General features: G+C 42.2%; 2 protein-coding genes across 5 annotated transcripts in view; both read right to left on the bottom strand.

Annotated features, from left to right (window-relative positions):
* Positions 1-15,104, bottom strand: part of LOC117806300 (probable palmitoyltransferase ZDHHC14) — a 70,747-nt gene extending 55,643 nt beyond the window's left edge. The window contains exons 1-2 of one of the 3 annotated variants that reach the window (XM_034675179.1): positions 14,505-15,104; positions 13,606-13,900 (exon numbers count right to left, since the gene is read on the bottom strand). In XM_034675179.1, the coding sequence (XP_034531070.1) occupies positions 13,606-13,847 (242 nt within the window). In that variant the 5' untranslated portion in view covers positions 13,848-13,900; positions 14,505-15,104. Of the gene's footprint in view, positions 1-13,605; positions 13,901-14,324 lie in introns of all 3 variants that reach the window. The other 2 variants (XM_034675178.1, XM_034675177.1) reach the window with 2 other exon arrangements.
* Positions 15,105-22,302: 7,198 nt separating this feature from the next.
* Positions 22,303-27,366, bottom strand: part of LOC117806641 (AT-rich interactive domain-containing protein 1B-like) — a 253,799-nt gene continuing 248,735 nt past the window's right edge. The window contains exons 22-24 of one of the 2 annotated variants that reach the window (XM_034675619.1): positions 26,299-27,034; positions 25,830-25,960; positions 22,303-25,502 (exon numbers count right to left, since the gene is read on the bottom strand). In XM_034675619.1, the coding sequence (XP_034531510.1) occupies positions 23,646-25,502; positions 25,830-25,960; positions 26,299-27,034 (2,724 nt within the window). In that variant the 3' untranslated portion in view covers positions 22,303-23,645. The remainder of the gene's footprint in view (positions 25,503-25,829; positions 25,961-26,298; positions 27,035-27,366) is intronic. The other variant, XM_034675620.1, reaches the window with a different exon arrangement.

Raw genomic sequence — 27,366 nt, 5'->3', positions numbered from 1 at the left:
TCTGATTTCTATTTTTGACTAAAAAAAGAAAATCACAATTTCCACACATCCTACATTAGCTTTCAGAGAGAAAGGCTTAACATCTTGGCTGAAAAATACCAGACAGACCTGTAAGTAAGACTAGAGGTATAGCAATGAGTAACCACCACCTTGTCCAATATTGTCACTTCTAGCCCCCCCCCCCAAAACAAAGAGGATTCATTGCACACAATCTGAAATAAATTATACAACAGCCTGACAAATGTTTGTGAAGAGAGCATGAAGGGAGTCTAGACTCCAGACTGAAGACGACCAGTTTGTCCTGTTCACAACTGTGCAAACGTCAGCTATGTGATGTAAGGTTACTTAATAAATCTTCACTCTATGTGAGCAGGAATCCCCCTCATTAGAAATACCAGTCTTGTAGGAAGTATATGGAGTGTGCATCTGATCATCTAAAAAAAATGTCAGCACTCTAGCACATCATTAACATGTCTGACTCTGCTGATTAGTGATGTAAGGATTAACCGGTTTCATCAGAGTCAGATGGTGTTTTCATGAAGAACACGGTTTTCACTTTTAACTGCAACATTACATCGACGTGTTGGCGGCGTTGTGTCAAAATCTGTCCAGTGCAGCAGAAAAGGTGCTGCTAGAACTGCAGAAGTAGAAAAAGGGACAAAATAAACATCCTGCTGAGTGCGTCTCTTTTATTCTCTACAGGTGAGAGAGTCCCTGTGACAACTGTGTCTGAAAATTAAAACGTAACACGCTGATCTCCCAATGCACGTTCATACCAAGCGTGCCGGACACGGCCCTGGTGGCGAGGCTTTCAGCAGTGTGACTGCCCCCTGGTGGCTGGCTGCAGTATAGGTCAAAAAATCCGTCTCCCCCGTTCAAATGAATGGGGGAGCAGTCAAACTTTAAAAAATGAATACACGTGGTACGAATCTTTCTCACATCCGTATGCTGTGGTGATATGTAGTTATTATTTGACTGTTTTGTGTTCAAGTCCTCTTTTTTCTGAAAAGTTTCTTTTTCGTTAGTTATTAGAGGTTGAAAAACAGGGTTTTCCTCCTGGGTTTGCTTTGACTTTTGACTTTTACTGCTGATATGAACCTCTGACATAGCAATGTACATTTCTGATATTAAAGCCTTTTTTCAGCTGATACCGATGGTTTGGCGATATTTTTGTGTGTCCCTTGAATTTGGATTACTGAAATATATCCAAAGGACTGAGTATTGAACATAGACTGTATAATGGAGGTAGTATCCATGACGTCACCCATCTGTTTCTGAACCGCTGTTTTGAGGCCAATCGGCGGCGGCGGCGGGAGCCATATTGCTGCTGTCGAGCGATTGTGACATAAAGAGGCGGGCTTTGAGCCTCCTAGTCAACAGCTACAGTGTTCCCGCCTGTCAATCAAGTCAGCTATGCCTCTCATTGGAAGACTCGTAATCTCAATATCTTCGTACCGACCCAGGTCCCGTCAGAATCAGATGGTGTTTTCATGAAGGAACGAATCAATCAATGAATCCATAAACTGTGATTCATGACTGAATATTAAGCTAAATTAAGCTATTACACCATTCCGTGGAGATTTTTGATTTTATATGTGAGTTTTACAACATTGCTAGCTGAACTATGTTAAATGGGATAAGCTGAAGACATTAAAAAGACACGTCATTTTAATAATTTTTGTTATTTTATTATTGTTTAAAAGCTGTTTTAAAAAACTGTGTGCAGCTCTATTATCAGGTAAAATGCAAGTATTGGATCAGGACTCAGTATTGGCAGATACTTAATATCAAAAATCGGATCGGGATAGGGGCAAAAAAAAAGCTGATCGGGACATCCCTAGTGGTTTGCGGTGCTTCCGGAGCCAGCCTCAAGCGGATCCTCGATGAACTACAGTTTTTAGCACTTCCCTCATTGGACTCACATTTTTAGACCGGAGGTTGCCGCTTTGTATTGAATGACAGCTTCTGGCTCTTCCTTAATAACCACCAGAAAACCTCACAGAAATCGGAACAAAAACATGATTAGAATTAAACACAACTGTCGTCCGGTTAAATCGTTCCAAAGCTCCGCTTTTCAGCAAATGTCATATTTGCTGTAGAGGGACAGGATTATTTTCAGAGAACACCAAAGGTAATCTTTCCGTTTCAATGGGGTCTCCCAAGGTTTTCCTATACTCATTTTCCCCCCCAAAGGGTGCACAAATCTCAACAATAATCCAATCCAGATTACCGTTATCACATTTCCTATTAAATCCTCTTATGATGTCAACCAGTTTTTCAAAACTCAGCTGGGAGTTAAGCTTGGGGGACTTTCATCTCTGCTTGATGTAACCATGTGAAGCCTGCTTCACTCTGCCCTGCTCACTGGCTGTCCTCTCAGTGTCACCTGAGATAAACTGCGCCCTCGATTACACTCTTCTTCAGTCACGCAGCTTTAAAGGCAATCAATATCCTGTGATGTGCTTAAAAATCCAGTCAAACATAGATCATCCATCCACGCATATGCACATCAAATCTGAGGCTGCAGTTTTGATCAATACTTTCTCTTAAGGAGATATATTTTACACAAAGGTGATGCTGGACCAAATTAAAGCTTGACATTTGCTAAAAGTTATGTTAAAAGCATTTGAAGCACTTGGCTTTGTTGGCCGTCACTCCAAAGTCTCTACTCATGTGGGCTAAAGGGATACAAGGCTTTGTCAGCTTTACCCTTTATTACATTGTGATTGCTTTTGATGGCATCAGGGGCAGAACATGGACCTCCTCTTAGAAGTCCGCTCGTTCATTTGACAGTAAAACCACTGAACATGACATGCTTTTCAAAATGTCCCATTTTTGCCAAAAGTGCTTCTTGATTTCCGTCCGCCTTTCATTCAGATGTCACTCATACACAACACAGAGACATCAGAGGTGGTTATGGTCGAACACGCAGCTGAGAACCCTTCGGATCCGCACGGTTACACTCCCAAAGTGTGCCATGCACTCGGCTACCATTTGAACAGCGAGTAGATGTGTTAGCAGTGGAAAGCTGTGTGACAAGCAGAAGGTGTCAGGGTTGATTGTAGACTTGGAGCTAGTGAAAGAGAGAACTCACACCACAAAAAGCTACAGCTGGACATGATTCCTGTTTCATTGAGTCATGTCTCTTCTCTCTACAACAAAACAGACTGGGGCAACAACGCTTGTGACAAATTAACATCCAAAGCATTCAGTTTTAAATCTGGCTAGCTGATATTTATACATAACTACACTGTGAAAAATGGTGTCTATTGTCCACGTTTACCTGGTTAAAGGGTAACTAAACCCCCCGAATGTCATCTACCCCGCCTTCACAATGTCAGTGTGGCAGTGTACCAACATTGACAGGGGACGACGACGCCCACTCACTCCCTAATGCCATTACTATCAGCTGCAACATCATACTGCCACAAACACAGACTGTATCAGCAGAGTGAAGCTAAGAGCTCAAGCCTGGAAGGTTTCCCGTAATCTTAATATCTTCGAAATTGCTGCGTTAGAAAAAAAATCACCCCCATACAGTGTGTGCCGATCGAGAAATTAGCTATCCAGACTACACTCGTCTTTTGTACCAGGCTGTAAACATGTTTATTTCTGCTGTAAAGATCAGCTTTTCTGAATTGGTGTGTATGTGGTTTCCGGTACTTCCGGAGCCAGCCTCAAGCGGATCCTCGATGAACTGCAGTTTTTAGCATTTCCGCAATGGACTCATATTTTTAGACCGGAGGTTGCCGCTTGGTTTCGACCTGTAGATGGAAGCCGATCTGTACATTTTTAACACAATTTGAGGATTTTTGATACTTTACACTCAACTGCTGGGATCAATACCCTAATTGATAAACAGCACTACTTAATACTCATACTACTTAATACTCGCTTTAGTTACACTTTAAAAAGCATAATATTGTAGCAAAATCATAGCGTTTTATTCCCTTTTTAATGTAAACCTCTATGTATTCTATTAATCTACGTGTAAGCCAGTGAGGCCAAAACCAGGAATGACGATCCATAAATTCTTACTTGACAACATGGCTTAAGAGGAATGTAATGTGCAGTTCTTGTGCCAGGAAACCACGTCTAGCATGGGTGTGACTGTTCAAATTATGTGGACAAAGACTGTTGCAATAGCCTGCCTTATGACACAAAAGCTGACTTCTTATTTTGCCTCAGCATGCAGCGAACACATTCTCTATTCTTAGGGAGTAATGTGCAGAACTAACATTGAACAAGGAGGAAAGAGCCACAACTGGACAGCCAACAGATGGCTTTGCTGAGGGGTCTTGAGGGGTCGAGTATTCTTTGAGTAAAAGACAAACACAACGTTGGGTGTATTCATAAAGTTGTTCTTTCAGGAGTCCAAAGATCTTCTGTTCAAAAGGGAAGAAAAATGATGACCCACTCCCTGAGGTATTTGAGTGTGTTTATAATGTCCGCTTAATATTAAACCTATGGACAAACATGGTTGTCATTTAATTTTTGAGTTGTTTTTTTCTTTCCACAACACCCAAAGATGTTAAGACCAAAAGCACTTTCAAGTTTACAACAAGTTTACAGAGTTAATATTGAGGGTGGACTTGATAAGCAGACTGTGGGATGAGTAAGTCTGTCAGTATGCAGTCACATGGTCCTTTTCTGAATGTTTCCCCGGGGTTGTAGGTGTGACCTTTTAAGCACCACCAATTACAAGCGATCACTGAACTCCTCTGCTTCAACCTTTCATTCAAAAACTAACAAAACTGAACTATTTGTCAGAATCTGCACTTTTGTATGTATGCTGTGTTTTTGTTTTTTGTCTTATCACTCTTTCATAATGAACTTGTTGATGAACTATTTCCAGATATAAAGTAGAAGAGTATGAAAAAGGAAACATCAACCGACTTGGACAGTGACGAGGAAGAGAACCTTAATCTAATGCTACGTGATGTCACCCATCTGTTCCTGAAGCGCATGTTTTGTAGCCAATTGTCGGTGGGTGCCATCTTGGAAATGCTGAACATTTAATTTTAATTCTCTTAAATCAATCTCTCAACAACAGTTCCCTTCTGAAAACCTTCTTTCCGTCTTCCCTTTTTTTTTTGTTTCTGTTATTGTTTTTCTTTTGCACTGGGTCATGTGTTTGCACGGGATACCTTTTGTTTTGTTTCTTTCTTTCTATAGTCATTTTGTTTGTTTTGAATGTCACTACTATAAAAAGCAAAAAAAATAGAAATGCTAAACACAACCAAACTTCGTCTGAGCTAGTGTAAAGAAGCAGGCCTTTAGTCTTTTCACGAACAGCAACAGGGTGCCCGCCTGTCAATCAAGTCAGGAATGCCCTTATTTGGGCAAAACTTTTAAGATCAATAACTTCAGAGAAATTAGCTATCCAGACTACACTCCTCTTTTGTACCAGGCTGTAAACATGTGTATTTCTGCTGTAAAGATCAGCTTTTTTTAATTGGTGTGTATGTGGTTTCCGGTACTTCTGGAGCTAGCCTCAAGCGGATCATCGATGAACTGCAGTTTTTAGCACTTCTGAATTGGACTCACATTTTTAGACCGGAGGTTGCCGCTTGGTCCTCCCCCACTCTCTACTCCCCACATTTCCTGTCTCTCTTCAGTTGTCTCTCACATTAAAGGCGAAAATGCCCAAAAATATAACTCTAAAAAAAAAAGTCTGACTCAATGGACTCAGACAACTACATTCACACATGCAGTCAATGGAAATCATTTTTACAAGTGTGGTCCATGCGTGAAAGGGGTAAAAGAAACATGACACAAAGCATTGACAAACAAATGGGATAGTAAGGTGTAACATTTACGGTAGTAAAAAAAAAGCCCCTCTTATGTTTGGCCATTACAACTGGTAAGAGACTGAGTGTAGAGCAGTTTCACATTTTAACACATTGTTTGGCTTACAGCCACCACCTATGGAAACTGTGATGCCTCTTCAGGGTAGAAAATGTATTTAAAGATGTCTGATAAAGACGGTGAGGTGGCACTGAACTGAAAAAGGGAACAAATAGTCAAAGCTTCGTCAAATATGATTCATAAAATTCAGAATCTAGCACAGCCCTAATAAAGAGGTGATACAGGCACATATTCAGGTTACATGTCTCCAGATGAGAGCAAGAACTGAGCTCTATAATAAAACTCTTCTTAAAAGATGCAACACATGTTAATCTAATACAAAGTCATTTAAATAAAGCACAACATTAACATTTTTAGTGCACTGCTCATGAGGCTTTCTTCACTTCCAGTTCAGTGAATGACAGTTTACATGTTGCTCTACTAAAACAAGAAACCTGTCCGTCCTCATTAGAAGCCAAAAGCAACACTGTAGCTAAAGCTAACCTGCTGATGTATCCTAACTTCTCCTAATCAAACCAGGAACAATGACAATAAATATGCCAAAGAAAAGTCAGGTTAGACAACTTTAGACGCAGCTGCAACGTCAGTGGTTGTAATTATCTACAGTAATATGCAAATACACCCTGATCTTATATGAAGCGTGAGCATTATCTCTACCTCTTTGTCAGCAGGAGGTTTAAATATTATACAGGAATGCAACAGATTCCTGAGCTCTCTTATTGGGCTTTCTACAGAGTACAAGAGTGCTGGACTGCCAGGCAGTGTACAGCTCACAACACGCACTATAAATAAACAGTTACAGGCTTTACTTAAGGACATAAATTAGATGAGATTGAATGTGCAGGACAGTTAAATCAAAGACTGACCTATTGGTAAAAGGACTGTGTTTTTAAAGCGCTTTCTCTAGTCTTCTGACCATGGAAAGCACTTTTACATTATATGTTACCTCACTCATTTACACCATATTGGGCTATTCAATTAAATATTTGGTCGGGCAGGATTTTCAGACTAAGGACATGAGCTGGGCTGGACATTTTTAGCGGACAGTGAGCAAAGTTAACCATTTAAAAGAAAAACAAATAGATAAGATAAACACACTGGAAGTTTATTAACATATTGCAACATCTAAAAGAGCATCAACACAATAAAAGAGCAGTACTTAAACTAAACCTATGCTGAAATACTGCTTCTTTAAATTTTACATTTCAAACACATAACTTCAAGCACGTTAAGGTGCATATGAACAAAAAAAGTGCTGATTAGGAACATCATCTTATGTTTTGGTCACATCTGAAAGTGCAGTTGCTTTCGGGCCACTCGAGGGTTGCTTTCGGGCCGCTAATTGCCTAGGGCTGCTGTATGACACCCAGTAAAACATATCAACTGTACATTAACAAAATATGCTCTGAATCGCTGTAGGAAAAGTAACTAGAGATCGTAGCTGGGCCGGAAACACTTTCGGAGACCCGACAATTGGAGAGACAACACTGTCCTTAAGCGTTTCCGCGGAGAATTGCTTCACGATACGGACACATCAACGCACAAGTATGTAGTGCTCCTGTCCGCGTCAGCCCCTGCTATAAACCAGTATAAACCAGCCTTTAGAGTAGTGCTGATGTTTGTGAGGTACGGACAAACCCACTGCCTGACACCAATTTGCCAAGACATGCACCACCCCCTCCACTGGTCACTTGAATTAAAGAGTTTTTTTTATCACACCAGCACTCCACTGGTTTTATTTACTTAATAGTAAACCACTATTTTCTTTAAATGCATTATTATGACCTAGGGAGAAAAGCTGTGTCAAAGTGGTGCCACTAGGCTGGTCTGCCTCACTGTGTACCCAGCATGCTCTGTGATGTGACCAGTTGTTTGCTTTTGCGAATACCGTGTTCTGGGTAGATCACGTAACACTAGGGATGTAAAAAATGAATCGAGTGTGGATTAATTAATTGTTAAGAACTTACACAAAACATGCATTTTTGTTTTCAATTTTGCTGGTGTTGCGCACTGCAAAGACACTTAGTTGACGGCTGCCACTGTGCGCCAGATCTCCACAAGCGCATTTTTTAACAGGAGCGAAAGTTGAAGACAGTTTGTCAACTTGTGTCTTGTGAGCCGGTGGGTTTTGAGTTTTTTCAGTCTTCAGTGTCGCTGTCACTCGTTTCAGCTGTGCTCAAAACATCTTTAACCCTGCCTACCTCTAACCCTGCCTACCTCTAACCCTGCCTACCTCTAACCCTGCGACATGATTAGCAGTTCAATGCCTTCCTTCTTCTGTCAAACATTAGGTGGCAACTAGCGTCTAAGGCACATTAGCGCCCCCTCCCTTTCCAGTGGGCGGGTGTAACAGGTTTAAAGATATCGAATTTTACCGAACATTTGTTATATCTATATTGAGAAAATTCTATCCCGATAATTATCGTTATCGAATTATCGCCTATCCCTACTGTCAGTTATATATGTTGAGTTGATCTGGAAATTTTATTTATGGGGGGGGAAACGAATTTGGCATTTTTTTTTACATAGGAAAACTCAATATTTTTTAATGATTAATCGATTATTGATCATTCACATTTCCAAAGATCAATCACTGAGAATACTTAAAATTGACATCCCTACGTAACACAATCAAACACCTTTCTCTGCTTTTTATCCTGATATATTGCTCACACCAGCTCACTTTATAGATGACAAAACAGCTAGTAAAGATGCACCTCATACACTGGAGTTTACAGTAAGTTCTTGCAAGTACCCTTATTGCTGTAAAGGAATGGTAACAAGATGTTCCTCTTTCACTTGGTAAAGTGCTGCAAGCAACAAATACAATTTACATAAACTGAAACTTCCAACAAGTCATTGGGTTCACAATTTCCCTTAACAGTAGCTCTTGCTGTATGCAAACACTAACAGTTGCTTAGAGTACACAAAGCTCTTTTGACCATATTGTATGCAAATTACACACAAATCCAGCCAATGACAAGACACGACAGGCAAATGTGTGCAGTAGTGCACAAATACTGCTACACCGTCTCGACTGGGTTCTTTGTTCTTTTTAAAGATATATTTTTGGACTTTTTCGCCTTTATTGACAGGACAACCAAAGAGAGACAGGAAATGTGGGGAGTAGAGAGTGGGGGAAGATATGCAGTGAATGGTCGACAGGCCGGGAGTCCAACTGGAGTCCTCTGCGACGAGGACTATAGCCTCTATATGTGGGGCGCTTAGACCGCTAGGCCACCAGCGCCCTGGGGCCCTCTGTTTTTTTGATGCAGGAACAATGTTAGCATGAAAACAGCCTACTGTTCATTAATATAGAACTTATTTTTGCTTTTTTTTATACTTGACAGAGCCATGGATGGGACATGATTACCGAATATTCGTTCACTTAGTAAAAATTTAAGAGTTAATGCGAATATTTTCTCATTTTAAAAGTACAATTTTTTAATTGTTTTTACCGTTGCCAGGTTGTAATACGGTATTCCTGCAGGATGGTGGCTGTAGAGGGTCTTAAAGCTGTTTGCTAACCACTTTAAATAACAGAAGAAGAAAAACTAACTGCATTAAACAGTAAAAAAAAAAGAAGAAAACATTAGCGTTTCTGAACTTCACATAACTACACACGTTTTTCCAGAGACTGAGCATGGCTGTAAAATGTAAAAACACACGCCACGTCGCAGAAACAACGGCGTAAAGATCGAGACATACACTGTCAGTGTCCGCTACTAGCAGCACCTCATCCTGCTAGGGGGGGCAAATAATTGCCGAATAGATGCCAGTGAATATCAAATAGTATTTTGGTCTGAAATGCCTATCCCTAATGGAGACATCTAAAGACATGCAGGACTGAGAGAGAGAGAGAGAGAGAGAGAGAGAGAGAGAGAGAGAGAGAGAGAGAGAGAGAGAGAGAGAGGGGGGGGGGGTAAAACCCATGCTCTGCAATCAGGTCTCAGTCTTTGTACATGGTGCAAGCATTGCATGTGACCTGCATCAGTACCCTGGGTGTGATTAACCATTTGTTCTAAAATATGCCTATTTAAATTGAAGAGGGACCAAGGTGGCTTCTTAACTATACTGTCTCATCCAATCATAACACACACATCACAAGGGCATGCAAAAAAAAAAAAAGCAAGACAGGCAAGCTCAGAAGTAGTTGCACGTGCATACACACAAGGTCGATGCTGTATCCCCAACTTCTTCTGCCAACATATCAAAGTGTCCTTGAGCAGAATTTTATTTTTCCTGTCAGTCATGCAATGCCTAACTTCCATCAGAATATAGTGTGAGTAGGGTTGGGTGATAAAATCGTGATATAATTTTTCTCAATATAAATATAATAAATGTTCAATAAAAATGTGATATATTTAAACCTGTAATTACAAACCCAACCACTGGAAAGGGAGCGTTAGCTGCCACCCAACATTTAACAGAAGGAAAAAAACTAACAGCCAATCAAATCACAGGGTAAGAGGGGGGCAGGCTTAAAGACGTTTGGAGCGGAACGTAAACACAGCTGAAACGAGCGTCAGCGACACTGAATAAACGCGAAACCTACCAGCTCAAAGCAGAGTCGTTAGTTCTAATTAAATAATATATTACATGTATTAAATATACTTTCGGAATGTGGGTAATGGAAGAGTACGGAGACAACTTCTGCTGTGCATTGTGAACACGTTTAATGTCCACCGCGAATAACCGGTGGACATTAAATGTCTGCGAATGAACGCTGAACAACCGTGATGCATTCACTGCACTGTGGGAAACTACATCCCTCCTGTAACCCTTGCTAACCTTACAGGGGAGTGCACGACTCAAAACAATACTCTACTTAACTGATACACAGTAAACAATTTGATGTTTTCTTGTTTTAAAATTAAATTCACAAAGAACTAAATCCTAGATACAAGCTAACAAACCATCTTCAACTTTAACTCAGGACCAAAAATCTGCTTTTAAACTTAAATGGAATAATGATTTGATATTTATTGTGATAATCATCAATATCGACTGATGTGAAAAATGTTATTGTGATAACATCTTTTTCAATATCGCCCCGCCCTAACTGTGAGCATAAATGAAGCCCAGTATCATTGTAGCCATTTCATCTCAGCCCTACAATGGCCCTCCAATAATCCTCAAACTATACTAATCCAAAATGTAAAGCATGTTCCTTGTGGCTATGAGATCAATTTTCACAACAAAACAAACAGTGAAACAGAGCACCACTTCAAACATCTGCCAGACTGGACTTTCACAAGACATAAGGGAGAGAAGGCAACATGTGCAAAAGCAGCACACATGGACGTCTGCGGGGAGCCAGCTACACAATAATAAACAGAGCAAAGTCTGCGGGTCACTAACAGAGTTTATTGTGCATGGCTGAGCACCCCTCAGACAGTCAGCGAGAACAAGCAAAAAATAAAAAATAAAAATGAAAATGTAGAGAAACCTCGGGAACACAATGTGTGCACGTCTCTATCACTACATACTCGCCATCTGTTGACTCTGTCTGGATTTCACAGATCAAAACAGCATCTTTAAATAGAAAAAGACCAGGTGTCTTCAAAGCACAGCCTCATTTAAGAACTATAATAGGATACAGAGGCAATTCAAATGACAGAAGGATCCCTCGCAAACTGAATGGAGAGCCGTGCTTCACTATGCTGACAACAAGCGAGCGGGGTTAGAAAAACACATCTAATCGAAACGCATTACAGTTAATGACAACAGAAGGCAGCGTGCAGGTCTGCTGACTATCACCCTGTCCGATAAATGTATGCTTTCAGCTGAGAGGAACAGAGGAGGGGAGGGCAAGAGGAGAGCCAGGAGGGCTCAGTCAGCCTGGGGACATGGACAGTTGAGCAGGGAGGACAGATCTAAGCTGAAATGTGGCTTTGTGGTTGCATTGCATTCCTAAAAAATGTCCCCTGTAGTCACAACAAGCAGAGGACAGTACACTGGGCTCCATTGACTGGCCACAGTGTAGGAAATGAAGCCATACAAGGGGGAGAGGTATCATCAGGAAGCATCTGGCATCCTCCATGTGGGTGCTGAAGAACATCCAGGTTCGATTGGACACTGCAGTATGTTTCAATCATACCTTTTCAACTGTTCTGTCGTGTAGCATTTGTAGTTTTACCCTGCAGTGCCCTCTCTCCAGCAGTCTGCCCTTTGATCATGGGTTATGTCAGTATCTGTGCTGTGGTGACAAAGTATTGAAAGAAGAAGTGGTCCAGAGGTCACTGCTGATACATGTGCAGCACTGCATCTGTAATCGACTTATCAAGCACAGATAGCAAACTGAAGTGGTTTGGATAGGGCAGAAATGCACATGATTGTGTTATTGCATGTAATGCTTTTCATTTATTGACGGATCATTTTTCAATTAACTGGTTAACTTTTACTTAAAAATGTTGACAGTTAGTTTTCTGTCATCTGATTTACCCCCAGATCATTGTGCATGAACTGTCTTTACAACCCTGATACTGAACAGCAGCCATCAACCACAGCACATATTTTGCCTATTAAGCTTTCTCTGGCTCTAAAGCACTTTAGCCTGATACAGACTGCCCGATTGAACAACAAATCTCAAGATGAAGCCGGAATCTTATCTAGCAGAGATGGACTTTCTAGGATGACAGATGAGAGTGCATTAACTCTCTCCTTATTATTCCTGAGTAATCACTATTTCTCTGTGGTTGTACAGCCCAGCACTCAGGTCAGAGTCTGTGTCTACATGCTGCATCATGCACATCAGACACAGCTGGGTGAAGATGAGAGGCTGGATGAGACAGTGTTAGGAAGCACTGCATTCTGCCTGTTGATTACAGGTTTGTCTAGCAGTGGGACCAAGACAGAGGGCTCCTTTGGGAATGAGTGGCTGTGATTAAGGGTTAGCAAGTGGCACACATAGGCACACACACACACACACTGAAATCAGATCCAAATCCTAGGTGATGTCATTCAATCAGATTTGTCCGTCTTATTCGACAGCTCAGGAAAATGCTGACATAACCTATAGTTGGAGATCTGGTTTCCTGGAAACTGATTGAGACTGATAACAAACAAAACCTGTAAGTCGACCCTCTGCTAGTTAGCACGTTGTCATTATACAGGTCAAATTACACACTCCATACATAAATCCCCTTCTTCCTGGAGGCAAACCCTGCAACAGGTCAGGATTCAATATCCTGCTCAAGGATGCTTCAGTTAAGTTAATGTTTGCCCACTTGAGTAGTTTGAGGACAAGCCCTTTAGCTGGAGGGTACTCTGACAACAAGCCGTGCATACCAAAACACCCATGATAAATCTGAAACTGAAGCCTACTGTCCACTTTTTACATCATGCAAGGGAATGTATGAGCAATAAAGAAGTTAACGCAGGAAACACACCTTTAAACGCAATCATAGAGTAGTTTACATCATCATCAGTCCTGGAAATGTGCTCCACGTCTTCTATAGATACTTTATGATTCTAACTTCTGCATTCCTAAAAACAGGGAAGCCTCTGTCTAATCCCCAACCACTTTTTACTGACATCTCCCTGAGCCCCGAGGAGATCATAGGAAATAAACCCAGTGATGCCAGTGACATAACTGACCCATATCTAAACTTTTTTCTCTGACAGCTGAGCCCATGAAATGAAATCCCTAATCCACAATGTCAGTGTGCATAAGTACATAGGAGCAGATGGGAGAGAAAAAAAAAAGCAAGAGCACAAACTTTCATGAATACTTACTCAAAGGTGAAGAAAAGTCCACAAGTCACTAGAATGAGGACAAGGGTGAGGTAGAAAACCCCTGTCTGTTTGGCCATCATAATCCTCCCATCGCAGTAAAATTTATTCCGACCTTGGAAGGACTCCCACTTCCTCTTCTTTGGGGTCCTTTTTTTATAGGGGGTCTCCATTGGTGTGGAGCTGCGAGTGCTTATTTGGCTGTACTCGCACTCTCTCATGGACTCAGATACCCCGAGATGCATGAAGTGCTGCTTAAAATCCCCACAGCTCAATAAATCCCGGGGCAGATGTGCCTCTGTGGAGAGAATAAAGCAGTTCAGTGTTTCCAAACAGTGCTGAAAAAGTTTTTGATTTAGTGCAAGACACACTTCCTGTTATCAATACTATCTAGCTAACCCTCATTACATTAAAGTAGCTCATTAAAAACATACAACACTTGGGCTCCAGTAAAGCTACGACTCAAGTTCAGCACGTTTGGCACAACTTGAGTGAGCTAACTTGCCAAATAACTTCACTATAAGCTCACAAATACCTTAGCTTCACATTAAAAGCGCCTTTGTTAGCAAGAAACCTGGTTAGCATTTTATAGCAACTGAATCGATATTGCTGCTAATGCTAACACAGCTAGCAAGTTGGTGAGAGGACTGGCACTAACTTAATGTTTAAACGTGTGCCAACTTTAATTCTTCTGTGAGGTGTGTAGCTCGTTGTTCACTTACTTCATACAAAAGGCTACACGCTTTCTTTTGGGGGGGGTGTATGTATCACCTTTTCCCCCCGTTGCAGAAGCTAAACTGAAGGTATGAGTGAAAGCAAGCGCTGTCAACACATAACATTACAGACAACACGGCTTCACATCCAGGCTGGGTTCTGAAGCGACACTTGAAGCGCTGTCTTACCGAAGCAAAGTAACGCTGGCCGCCGTCGTGTCGGGGTGTTGTCACGTCGCTGTACTCCTTTCGTTATCCAGGTTTGTTTCGAACCGAAGATAAAGCGAATAACACCATTTTTAGAAGTTAAAGGGTAGAAAAATAGTTTGAAAATTGCCTCCTTCCTCCTCTTCGTCGGAGAACTTGGTTTTAAAAAAAAGGAAGAATCCAGAGAAAGACCACTCAACGGGGTGTTCTCAGACGAGCTCCAGCATCCTCACAGAGACCCACAGAGAGTCTTTGCGCACATACCGAACCGAGCGGGACCTTACAGCCATATGTCCGAGGGTTTCACGGCAACAGACGGCCAAAAAATCATTGTAAATCTCCCTCATTCAGCCGCGTTTTCGGAAAAAGTTGCTGCTTTCCACAAGAAGCATGCAGTCAGGCCAGTCGACAACCCATCCGTGCACATAGTGTCCCTGTCTAACACACCGAGCTGCCACCCTCGCAAACAACAAACATCAACATGGGAGCAGAGCAGAGCCTCCCAGCCTGCTCCTCCCCCTCCAACCCAGGCTGAAGTCACTACTAAGGAGGTGCAAAGAGAGGACGGGCTGTTAAAGGGGTTCCCAACCAGTGGTCATGGGACCTCTACGCGTCCGTTCCGGCTTCCCTACAAGCAGGGGCGTGTCGAGGGAGGGCCCGGGGTGACCCTGGGGTACAACTGAATAAAGCATGAGTGCACTCCTGCAATAAAAGCTGTTTTTTATTTGTGTCTTGTTAAAAGTGTTTTATCCTTAAAGCTGGGGTTGGTAGTGAGATTTGGATACACTATTTGTCATACTGGTTAAAATTATCTTTATGTCCTGATGGCAATCAATACATAATGTGTTCCTAAAAAAAGAGTGAAAAAAAGCTGCTATCTACAGCCGGAGTAAACCTGGGAAAACACCAACCAATCCACGTTTTTGGGTCCCAAAATTTTAAACCATTCAAATCCCGTCCTGCTGTTCTGCCCGCCTCCTGCGCGTACATTTCCCCGGCGTCCACTCCCCATCCCCTGCCTCTGCTTTCCCTGACTCTATTTACTGCCCCTCTCACTCGACCTCGGGCCTGTCCCCTCTGACCCAATGAGGTACTTTGCTCAGGACTGTAGTCCGGATCAGAGTCTAAAAAGCTCTCACCACGGGGGCTCTGACAAGCAAAAGAATTAATGACATTTAGTAAGTCCTACAGAATTGTATATGTACTGTAGCGTCCGTCCGGATGCTGTAGGGATGACGAGACTATTTGTGAACATGTTGAGTTTTAATAACCGGTCACTGTCGGCCGTGATCACGCCAACCAACAAAGCAACAATCAAAGTTTGAATGAATGAAAAACTTCTCCTCTTTCTCTCCTCTTTCCCGCTGGCACACTCTACACCTCTCCTGATGCCTTCACTGACTGTCAACACTGTAGGAATTAAGAACATCTACATTGAACACTTTTAACAAACAGTAGAGCTGTTACAGTATTATATGTGTTATAACTTTTCTCCTGATATCGTGTCACCAGTACAGCTGGATAATGCTAGCAGAACAGTTGTGAGTAACAGCAGCCATGTTTGTTTGTGTTCTTAACTTTCACTATGATAATGTTTTGGTGAGGACCGGTTTTGAATCAGTCACCATCATATGGTCGCAAATCAGCGGCGCTTGTGCATGCGAGTGGGGGCGTCGTTTTGGAGGAGCTCCGCGGGGAGCAGGGGAGGGGTTAGACGGAGTCATGAGGAATTGCTACATTCAAATTCATGCTAGTTTTCCAAGACTACCAACCCCAGCTTTAATGTAAAAAAAATGTAATCAAAGATCAAAAGTTACAATGACTCAACCCTTCTTAAATACGACTGTTTCTTCTGCACGTAGAGCAGCAGAAAGTCTTCACCTTGGGGCTTGAAGTTGAACTACTAAAATACTTTTACACTTGGCAGAATGTTCACTTTTGTAATAAGTATGGATAAGCTGTACTTTATTTTGAATCAGACCAAAACCCTGTAAACATATTTAGGACCTCAAACTTGCTGAAACTGCAGAAAATACTGTCATGCAACTAAACAAACACAAGTTGACACTAACTATCGCTTTTATTTATTTATTTATTTTTAATTTAAAATGATCTCTTTATAATAATAGTCTCCTAGATGTGATGGTCTGTGGTGCTTCCATAGCATTAGCCTCTCTTGCTATAATAAATTACATTAAAACCAACATTTTCAGTCATGGTTTCAGTCAAATCATTAGCGTTTGTCCAAGCGCATTCTGAACAGATGCTGAAAATAACAGCTGCACCTGTATAAGGTACTAACTGTGAATCTAAAGTTTTGTGCTCTCCTAATAAACAGAGATTAATACTAGAAATAACCTCCATGTTGTCTACCAATGCTATCAGCAAGTAATGTTTTTGCCACAATGGAAAAAGCAAGTGGTGAAATCTGTGCCTGACCTGACTTCTTTCCATGGATTCATTTGATATGAAATGTGTGATCTGGTTGTCCCTTGCGTATCTCTTGCTATTGAAAATGAATTAACATTGTTACAGAGTTTTGACCAATCAGAATCAAGTATTTAACACAGTCAGGTGATTACTTATAAATATGCGTAACAGTTGAGGATATTACTCAGGATCTGTAATAAATTAATACATTAATACTCTTGTGGTTAGGTATATGAAATTCCAACTTCTCCTCAACTCCTTGAAGTGTGCAGGTCATGGGCAGCCTTGTTGCTCACCTTGACCAGGGTGCATACCTTAATCTAAGGCTAAATTCCTACCACAGCAGCCTGGGTCTGTTACAGCCCTTTGCTGCATTTAATCTCTTCTCTCTTTCCTCTCCATCCTCTCTATCCTCATGACATTGTTGGTCTATTTGTCTTGGTAAGGTATGACCCTGTCATTTTCTGAAGCTCCTGAAATTCCCTTTATTGCACAGATTTCTACAACAGTGACCCCAAATTATGTTTCCAAAAGTCTACAAATGTAAGCATGTATTTAAAACTATTGATGAGGCACCTAAAACTGCAAGCAGATGAAACTAATATTCAGTGTCTGATGATTTTCAGAATGTGAGCCAATAAAATCTAATTTTCTGTGAGTGGGTATGTCAGTCTTGACTATTTCAGTCTTGAGGATGGGATCATGTTAGGCTCTAAATGATTCAAGAGAGTGTGTTCAAGTGTCCCCCTGACAGAAAAAACTGCAGTTTAATGCTCCTCTATATCCCTCTTCTCACATGTAACAAACTTCAGTACTGCTCCTTGGATAACAGCCTGCACAGGAGGTACAATTACTGTATGAATCAACATGAAACAGGAAAGTGATACTATGAATCATTGGATAAATGGGGGCATTATCATCCACATTAACCTTGTTTCTACTGACAACAGACACAGCTCGTGCCTAACACTCATGCCAAAAGCAGTTCTACTGTGATGCAATTTCCTGTTCAGCCTGAACAAGTACAAATAATTTCATCATCAGCCTACAGTTCCTCTGTCATCTGTCCTCCTCCTAACACCCACACGTACATGCCCATGCGCGCATGCACACACACACACACGCACAGGCAACACTCACGCACACACCTCCTCATCTTAGCTCAGAAGTCACCTGAGCAGTTCAGTGCATTCACTCCCACAGCTGTGCAATTATCCATTTGCTCTGAAAATAAGTCTGGCTGCATTTCATGAAATGTGAGAGGGCTTAATTGTTCTGAGTCAAACATCATGGAGAGAGGGAAGCATGCTTTTCCTCTGCACTTTTATGCATTTGTTTTTATAGAAGTGGAAATAAGCATTAAGCAAACTTATCAGATTGGAAAAGAAAAACACCAACACCAGACTGCCCACAGACTACATGACATCATACATAGAGAGCTTGATGCTGAAACATTTCAAAGTAAGTGGTCATGTGGATTACTTGAAATTGGCCGAGTTAAAGCATCTGCAAACTGCATGAGAGCATGATTGGCCAGGCTGCAAGGCATGATACAAAGCTTTCAAGGGGCATGTTTCACTTAGTCAGTTGGGGAGCTATGGATGTTTTAAATGGTTACTAATGAACTGTAAACCTGCCTGATTAATTCCCTAAGAGTGGGGCTTGTTAAGCAATGTGATGACATACGGCTAAGGTTTTGTTTGTGTAAGGAACTGGGCGGACATGAGAGGGCCTTTGAGGCTCAGTCCAAGAACAACAAAGCCTGAATCACAGCACTCATTCACATTGTTTCATTTAGATAAGCTGCACATGATGAAATAACACAGTCGAATCATGAGTCTAATGTAGCCCTTATTGCCATAATTTTTGATGCTCAGCCTGTAAAAAAACACATTCCACATCACAGTGCCCTCACACATATTGTAACACGTCCCAGGAAAAGGTCACAGCACTCCCTTTTGTTTTCACCCAGAGCTCATTCATCTACCTACGTTAGCGGTGAGAGGCAGCAGGGCAGTGTACCCGGGCCAGCAAGAGCCAATGACGGGCCCGGCTTCCCCTCAGCCACCACATCCATCCTGTCAGAGCTCGATGACTCAGCTTCTCAGAGGCACAGGAGTGTGGGAGGTTTTTCTCCTGCGGTTGGCTGCCTACGTGAAACGCATCCTCCATCACCAAAAAAGTACAGCATCCCACTTTCCATCTGAACTTGAAATAACTGGCTGAAAGGGAAAACACTCAGGTCTGTAGGCTCTGGATAGAATGTGCAGGTGCATACAATCAAAACAGTGCTGCAACAGTTGAAGACATACCTCAAAAGCATCTGAATAGTTTCACTTCAGAGAAACTGAAACTAATCAGGTTGTAAAACACCTCTGAGGCCGGCTGTAAGCAGTTTTGAGGTGTCAGATTTTAATAAGAAGATGAGTGACTACAATTCTGCAACCAATCATTCTTTGAAACTCAGCGTGTTTATTGCCTTTGTTTTCATCCTCAGAAATTCTATTATTAAAGGCAGCTTAAAATAGGATTTGATACTATGCCCACATTTCCCCTGGCAAAGAAAAGGAGACAGAGAAAGACGTCAAAGTCACGCAAAAGAGGAAACTGACTATTGTGGGAATAAACAAACTAAGGGTTCTTTGAATTAAACAGAGTAAAGGGAGAAAGAACAGTAATGGGTTCAATCAGATTCAGTGCCACCGAAAATGTGTGTACCCTCTGGCGTGTGGTGTCTTTATTCAACATTTCTTTCTTATAATTCAATGCTAGAAAACATAGTAAGAGTCTTATATGCCTGGGCAAACAATCATCTGTGAAGTGTGAAAAAAAAGAGTCACAATTAGAAACATTTCCAAAACATTTTCAAGTAGTAATATTTATGTGGACTTTTCTGTCCTCTGACATTGCTCTCCTTCTTTGCAGTTGATACACCTTTGAATATAAATAAGGCAAATGTCAGAACTTTGAACATTGTTGCTATTATCACTATCCCTATGGTTTAAGTAACTCTATAGTGATCAGCAACTTCAAGATGCACTCACCAGCTCTGCTGCGGTTGCCTGGCTGCAGGACAGGATTTTGTGTTTTTGGAGAACATAAAAGGCAAAGATCTGGAGATCCCAGGAGACAATGTAGAGAGAGAGAGTATTGGGTTCATTTTAAAAAGGAGGAGGAGGAAATAGGAGGAGCTAGAAAGTCAGAAAATATGAAGGAATTTTATAAACTCTAAATCAATTTTGTTTAAGCACCGGCTCAATTTATTGCTGTTGCTGATTTTAAGACAGCATTAAATTGTATTGCACCAGACTCAGTTCATCTCCAGGGAATTCTTTCAGACTAATAAATGCTCCTGAAGGTTCCTGGCCCATGTTTTGACATAACTCTGGTCTTTGGCAACCCAATAAGTTATTTTTAAGATTTGAAGTACTGCCCATGCTTATCATAGAATGAACAGTCCAAATGTCTGCTGTGATAACAGTCTACTGGAGATAGAGTACATGTGCTCTACTATCTAAGATGTATTTTTCTTTTGTTTGGGTAATGTCCTCCCTGAATAAAAAGGCCTCCTTACAACATTATGATGAGGCATGGTGTTAATGTCATCAACTGCTTTCATAACAGAGAAACTAAGAGGAGTGATCTGCTGACAGGAGCTGCTAAAGTTCAGCTCTCCTAATTTTTAGTTACAGGAATCTGTTTAGAGGGACTCAAACCAGGGAGTTAGATCATGGAGCCAAGAGTCTCTGAACTAAAGATTTAGAGCCTCAGAAATTCATCAACCAACTGAGAATCAGAGGAACTAAATCAAACAAATGTATTTCATTTAAGAGTCATGAGCTGGAACAGATGCATCTTGTAGTACAGAAACAACCTCTTTTAGATGTAACTTTTCTCACTGTTCCTACAAATGCTGACAATTATATCATAAAATGCATTTTATTAACAATACTTTTAAATGGTCTAATTTTTTCAGGTTTTTGAGGTTCAAAAGTTTTAAATTATCTAGAAATAAAGTTAAGCACATGACCAGAACTGGCCTCTGACATCATAACATTGATGGACTAGTGCTTATAATTACAAACCATAGACCTTTCTGGAGTCCCTGAGCTCCCTTGTCTCGTAGGTTCCTCTGAGCCACTGCCGTAGATGGCCTACTGCTGTGGATGTGCCAGACTCCAGATGCCACAACTACTACTATCTGTCTCACCACTATCATCCCTCTCTCTCCATCCCCCTGTCTCTCTATTTCCAACCCCAACTTGTTCAAGGCAGATGGCTGTCTAACATGAGTCCAGTTCTGCTCGAGGTTTCTGCCTGTCAAAAGAAGTTTTTCCTTAACACTGCAACTTGCTAAGTGCAACAAAGTGCTCGGCTCATGGTGGATTAAGATGTGAACAGAGTCCTGTCTGTAAGATGAGACTGGATCTTATTCTGTCTTAATCAATCAATCTATCAATCAATCTTTCTTTGTATAGCGCCAAATCACAACAAATGTTATCTCAAGACACTTTTACAATCATAGCAGGTCTAGAACATACTCTATGTTAACTTATAAACAAAGACCCAACATAAAGACAGGATCAGATCCAGTCCCATCTTACAGACAGGACTTAGTCTGATCTAATCTAAATCCACCATGAGTAGAGCATTTTGCAGTATTTATAACGTTAAAAACTTCCTTTAAACAGACAGAAACCTTTAGCAGAACTAGACTCACGTTGGACGGCCATCTGCCCCAACCGAACGTTGATGATAGTGGGTCTTTGTTAAGAATTTAACATAGAGTATGGTCTAGACCTGCTGTGTTTGTAAAGCATCTTGAAATAACATTTGTTATTTGACGCGATTTATATATAAAGATTGATTGATTGATGGATTTTCTCGTCTGTCTGACCCATCAAAGTGCTTTTACACTACTTGTCTCATTCACGCATTGGAATTAGTTCATTCTGATGGCAGAGGATACAATAGTAGGAGACCATCAGAGTGAACTAATCCCATTCACGAACCAATGACTATCTGTGTCACTAGCAGATATTTAGGGTTCTGTGTTTTGCCCAAGGACACCTCGGCATGTGACTGCGTGAGCTGGATTGATAACAACCTTCAGACTGAGAGATGACCGACTCTACCACTGAGCCACAGCCACCCCTGATAAAAGTGCAAATACTAACACTTGAAAAGGTGCTGTCTTTACCTTAAAGGTGAATCACTCGATGTCCAGCACTTCTTATCATGTGTCCTCTGGACTTGTGTGTGTTGCAGTGTTCCAGTCACTGTGAGGCTGGGGGAGTCAGTTAAGACAGTCATTAAATTATTCAGAATCAAATCAATAAAGGAGTCCATGTAAGCAGTTGATGTTTGTTTTATTGGCCTAAGATTGTCTGGACATAATGCAACGTCTCCGGTGCGTAACGATGTTCATCGTACATTTATTTGTGACATGTGCAGCACAGAGTATAAATGTGTTTACTGAATAAAAGAGAGACATGGAGTCATACGAAAAAAAGGCAAAGTTTACAATGAGCTTTCAGGACATTTTGAAGGTTCTTTTCACACGTTTCTTTTAGAGCATTATGTAGATTTAAAAATATGCCCATTGACATGAATGGAGGACAGTAACGAACAGAAATGTGTTCAGTTTCATAAAGTAGCCTCTCCTACATATCCTCTCACCCTGGCACTTCCATGTTTGATTACCAAAGCGATTGTTTTCTCAGCTATAATACAATGCATACAGGAATTTTACATTGAAACATCAGGTACATCTGCAATGTTCAAATATTTGACCCCATTAACAAAATATGTATAATAACAATAACAAATTTTACCAACAATAAAAGCATTTGTTATAGTCACAAAGTCCCATCTCTTGCTATGCTCAATTGAGACTGAAAGAAATATGTGCGCCCATCGTACGGTTTATATACACAGTGATGAAAAAATACAGACATAACACAAGTGCTTAGGAAACACAAAGTCCATCTGTGAACGTCGCTGAGGCTATGATTGATAAATTAGACACTTCTTTAGACAGACACGCTTCTCATGTTGTTTGGCTGGTGCAATGCTGCCTCCTCATGGCCTTAAGCACACACTGCAGGTGTCTTTAAAGAGTTACATCTCCTTGTTCTCAAAAAGGGACAACTTGCTCTAGTCCTATTGCACAATTTTATCTTCCAGCGATGGAGACATATACATTTCAATTGAAAAAGTCAGTGTTTTTTCCCCCATGAGTGTTGGCAAAAAAGTTCAAACTACTGTACAGTGTCACATTTTAAATAAATACTCTCCATTAACAAAATGTTGATGAGTATATTAGCATATATAAAACTGAAAAACATCTCAACGACTCATCGACTCTAAAGGAACCACGTAAATCAGCACCAAAATCTGGTGGCAGCTTTGGCTGAAAAAGTAAACAAACGAAAACAAATGCCAAACAGAATATCAAATGTAGCAATCCAACACCAGCAGGTATTAAATATTTGTATTAAAATGAGCTTTCAAATCCCAAAGCCACTTCTTTTTTTTAACAGGGCCCCGAAGCTATACATATATAGAGATATTTTGTTTATGTGGATATTTCTTTTAAAAAAACAAACATTTTCTGTCATTTTGATAAATAAAAATAGAAAAACACAGAAATATTTAGTGTCCGCCATGCCACGAGTCCTGCCTCTCCTTTTGTCATGATTTCCCTAAGTGAAAGAGAACTTGGCAAATGAAACCCACCACTCCTGTGTTGAGCACCGAGGAGATGGAGAGGTCTAATAATCTGCTTTCATAAAGCACAAACTCTGTCTTGTTCTCCTCCACTTTAGCCATAGCTAACAGGCCTTTTGCTGCTCTGCACATCATGTTTATGCTAGGTGGGTCCATGGGTGGGTGCCCCATGTGCAGCAGGCTGTGAGTGTTCTGTTGGTACTGTGCCATGCTGACACCATCCTCCAAGAAGCCAACCAAATTACCCACGCTGCCTTTCTGCATGGCTATGGCACGTGCAGCCATTGGATCTCCTTGAGCCAGGTGGGAGAGGACGGCTACGGCCATCTCCCTGTACACCTGCGCCTTTCTCTGACCCACGTAGCGGACCAAGACAGTGAAGAGTTTCTCCTGCCGGCTGAAAGGCGGTGTGGCTAGCAGGAGGTCAACGTTGCCGCCCTGGATGCTCAGCTTGCAGAGGCACTCCAGCACCAGCCTCTGGGGCGTGAGCTGGGAGTGGGGGGTCGCTGAGGGGAAGGGGTCCTGGGCTTCAGCTGAAGGGCACACCATCCAGTGGAGGAGGCCATCCAAGATGGGGAGGCAGATGGTGTCGGGGCAGCATGAGAAATCCAGCTGTCCCGAGATGTTGGCCAGAGTGACCATGGCGTTCTCCCTGAGCAGACTCAGACACTCCCACCACCACTCCTCTTTGCTGCTGGACAGACCCTGCTCCTGCTGCTCGTCTCTCTGGTAGGTGGGTGGCGAACGGTTCCTTTCTGGGTGCTGGTGGTGCAGCAAGAGCAGCCTGCCCAGAAGGAGAACCAGAGCTGGGTGGCGTGACATCTCACAGTCATTCCCAGGAATGAAGGAGAGGCTCCGGACTATGTTGGAGACACAGAGGCAGCGCTTGGCCAGTGTGTCCTGCCAGTCAGAGGTGATGGTGAGCGGAGCCTCATCCAGGCAGCGGGGCTCATCTTCCAGCAGGGTGATGCGGTCCTGCTCCCCGTCTGAATGCACTCTAAAGGGGTAAGATGGCAGGGTGCGCGCAGGGTGAGCATAAGAAAGAGCGTCAACTCGCGCACAGAGAACATCATCAATGGTAGCCGTGATATGTTTCAGAAGTTGTTCCTGTGCATCGTCCTCCTTGTTTTCTTTGTCATTTTCTTGTCTTTTCTTGTCCTGGGTTCTGGTGGGTGGATCACACCGGGGCTCAAATTGTGTCTGAATGTGTGCCGTGGAATCCCCGCCACCAGCCTGCCAGTGGAGCAACCCGCTGGTGAACTCAGTGACATAACCTAAGTGCTCTGTCATGTCCTCAATCAGGTCCTCTTTATGTACAATCTTAACAGGGAACTTATCGTATTTACTGGCTTGTTTAGGTTTTGGTTCTAGCTCTGCAACAGGCAAGTCTGCACAGTCCTTTTTACTCTCTGTTGCTTTTTCCCGTTCTTCTACTTCTTCTTCTTTTCCCTCTTTCTCTTTGTCCTCTTTATCACCCTCCTTCTTTAAACTAACCTCTGACTCCTCCTTCTCACATTTCACCTCAACTGCCTCTGGATCTGCATTAACTGGTAATGCTTCCTCCACTGCACCTCCTGCTTGTTCCACTTGAGTCTCTGGTGCGGGAGCAGGTTCAGGTGCAGGTGCAGGTTCAGGTTCAGGTTCAGGTTGGACAGCAGAATCTGCTTCCAGCTCTGGGATGGCTTCTTCTTTCTGCTTAGCAGAGGGGTCCAATAAGGTTTTCTGAGGCAAGGCCCCCACCTCAAACTCTTCCAGGATGCCAAAGATCTCGATCAGGCAACGACGGAAATACTCCACAATGAGCTCGAGGAATCCAGGCAACTGGTCAGGAAAGATAAAACCATGACATCAGTTTAAGCAACAGGAAATCAAATGTGTTCCCAAGCAAGCTAAGATGTTGTATGAAGGCCAAGACTTACTTTCAACCCCTTTTTTCACATAGTAATAAAATCCTTAAACCATTCAACTTTAACAACAAGTCAGAAATGCATAATGTCCCTCTAAGTACAGCCCTCCTTACTGAAATAGACAATGTTAAACTACAATATCAGATTTAAAGAGACACACTGTATGTCATCACGTCACAGCATGTGTTAGCAGACTACATGAATCCCTCTGTTCGTCAGCAGTCATGGTTTCGGTTTTTACCTGGGAGAGGTTAAAGGAGGCCACAGTGCTGTCGTCGTACAGCAGGATGTTGATGGTGTCTAGTGCCCATGTGCTCTCTGCCAGCAGGCCTGACTTCAGAGACATCATCACGCGCCAGGCCTCAGGCGTTCCTGGGATTAAAACAGTGGGGTTTTTGGAGCCAGGAAGAAAAAAAGAAAGGTGATCATACATTGTCCAAATGATGAAAGAGAAGGCTGAACAGAGTAGATCAATGCAAGTCCTATCAAAAAAATGTACCCCATGTTGTGCTAGTTCTAACTGGATTTTTTGTTGAGCTGTCAAAGGTAGACAGAAAATGTTGGTTTTATGGGATGAAAATACTGTAATGTGGCACTCTTCAGGCTAATAGCCAAAATTAAACATTCAACACATGTGGTTAGAGCTTCATGGATCTAACCACATCACAGCCCTCTTAAAAATGTAAGAGAAATAAACAAATAGGACTCACCAGTGTCCTTGGAGTTGAGCTTGCGTCGAGGCTTCATGGTCGGCAAGGAGGACTCCACTGAACCCGGTGGGTAGTTGAGGTCCCGCCTCAGATTTGGAGGAAACTGACCAAGGGGTCCGCTGCCCTGAGGGCCCATCATGCTCATCCCAGGCTTATGCATCTTCATGGAGGACATGAATGGTGCTTTGCTGGGTGACATTCGAGAGTCTATGGATCTCTGGAAGGACCCCGGGCTGGGGGCCCTGGGCAGGTGGTTTGCCATGGAGGGAGAGTTGGAATAAGGAGATGGTTGGCGTGACGACAGGGTGGCCATCCCACCTGATGATGTCATGTAGGCAGATTGACGGTGCCATGGCTCCTGCCCCGGCCGCCCGTCCATGTCATCTCTGCTCATTGAGCCATAAGGTGGCATTTGTGAGGGGGGGCCCTGCCTGTTTGCGTAGGGGTAGCCAAGGTCTGTCCTGGAGGGCCACATGTTGGGGCCATCAGAAGCATGGTTAGGAGTTGGCCCTCCGCCCATCATACTGTGCTGGCTCTGACCTGAGGGGGCCATTCGGTCTCTGGGGTAGGGGAAGGGGAATTGTCCCTGGAGGGGTCTGTGTTCAGGGCCCGAGTACCCTCCTCCATAGTGGTTATACACGTCTGGCTGCTGGTTGCCATACTGCATGGCGTAAATGTCACTCTCGTGTCTCTTGGGAGGGGGGCCGTACATGCCGTCCATGGGCCGCTTGTAGCCCTGATGAGACAAGAGATTAATGGTGAGTGTTTTTTTTCCCATTAGGAAAAAGATATTGCAGAATCCTTTCTAATCAATCTGCTGCTTCAGTAATGTTACAAAATTTAAAATCATTTTTATGATTATCATAAGATGCAGCTCAAACTACTGCAGAGTGTCGGGAATAAAAACGAAGAAGCTAAATCAAATCAGTTTAACAATGAAAAAAAAAAGTCAACCAGATTCACAGATCACAGCAAAAACAGGTAGGCTTCTTTGCACGTTGGCTTCTTTTGTAATTGTTTATGTCAGGTTTGTAATTTCCTCTGCTTAAGGCTGTTGGTAGTTTTTAA

The sequence above is a fragment of the Notolabrus celidotus genome, chromosome 22 (assembly GCF_009762535.1).
Source record: "Notolabrus celidotus isolate fNotCel1 chromosome 22, fNotCel1.pri, whole genome shotgun sequence".
Lineage (NCBI taxonomy): Eukaryota > Metazoa > Chordata > Actinopteri > Labriformes > Labridae > Notolabrus > Notolabrus celidotus.
Note: the sequence above shows the minus strand (reverse complement) of the source record. Positions and strands in the feature narration are given on the sequence as shown.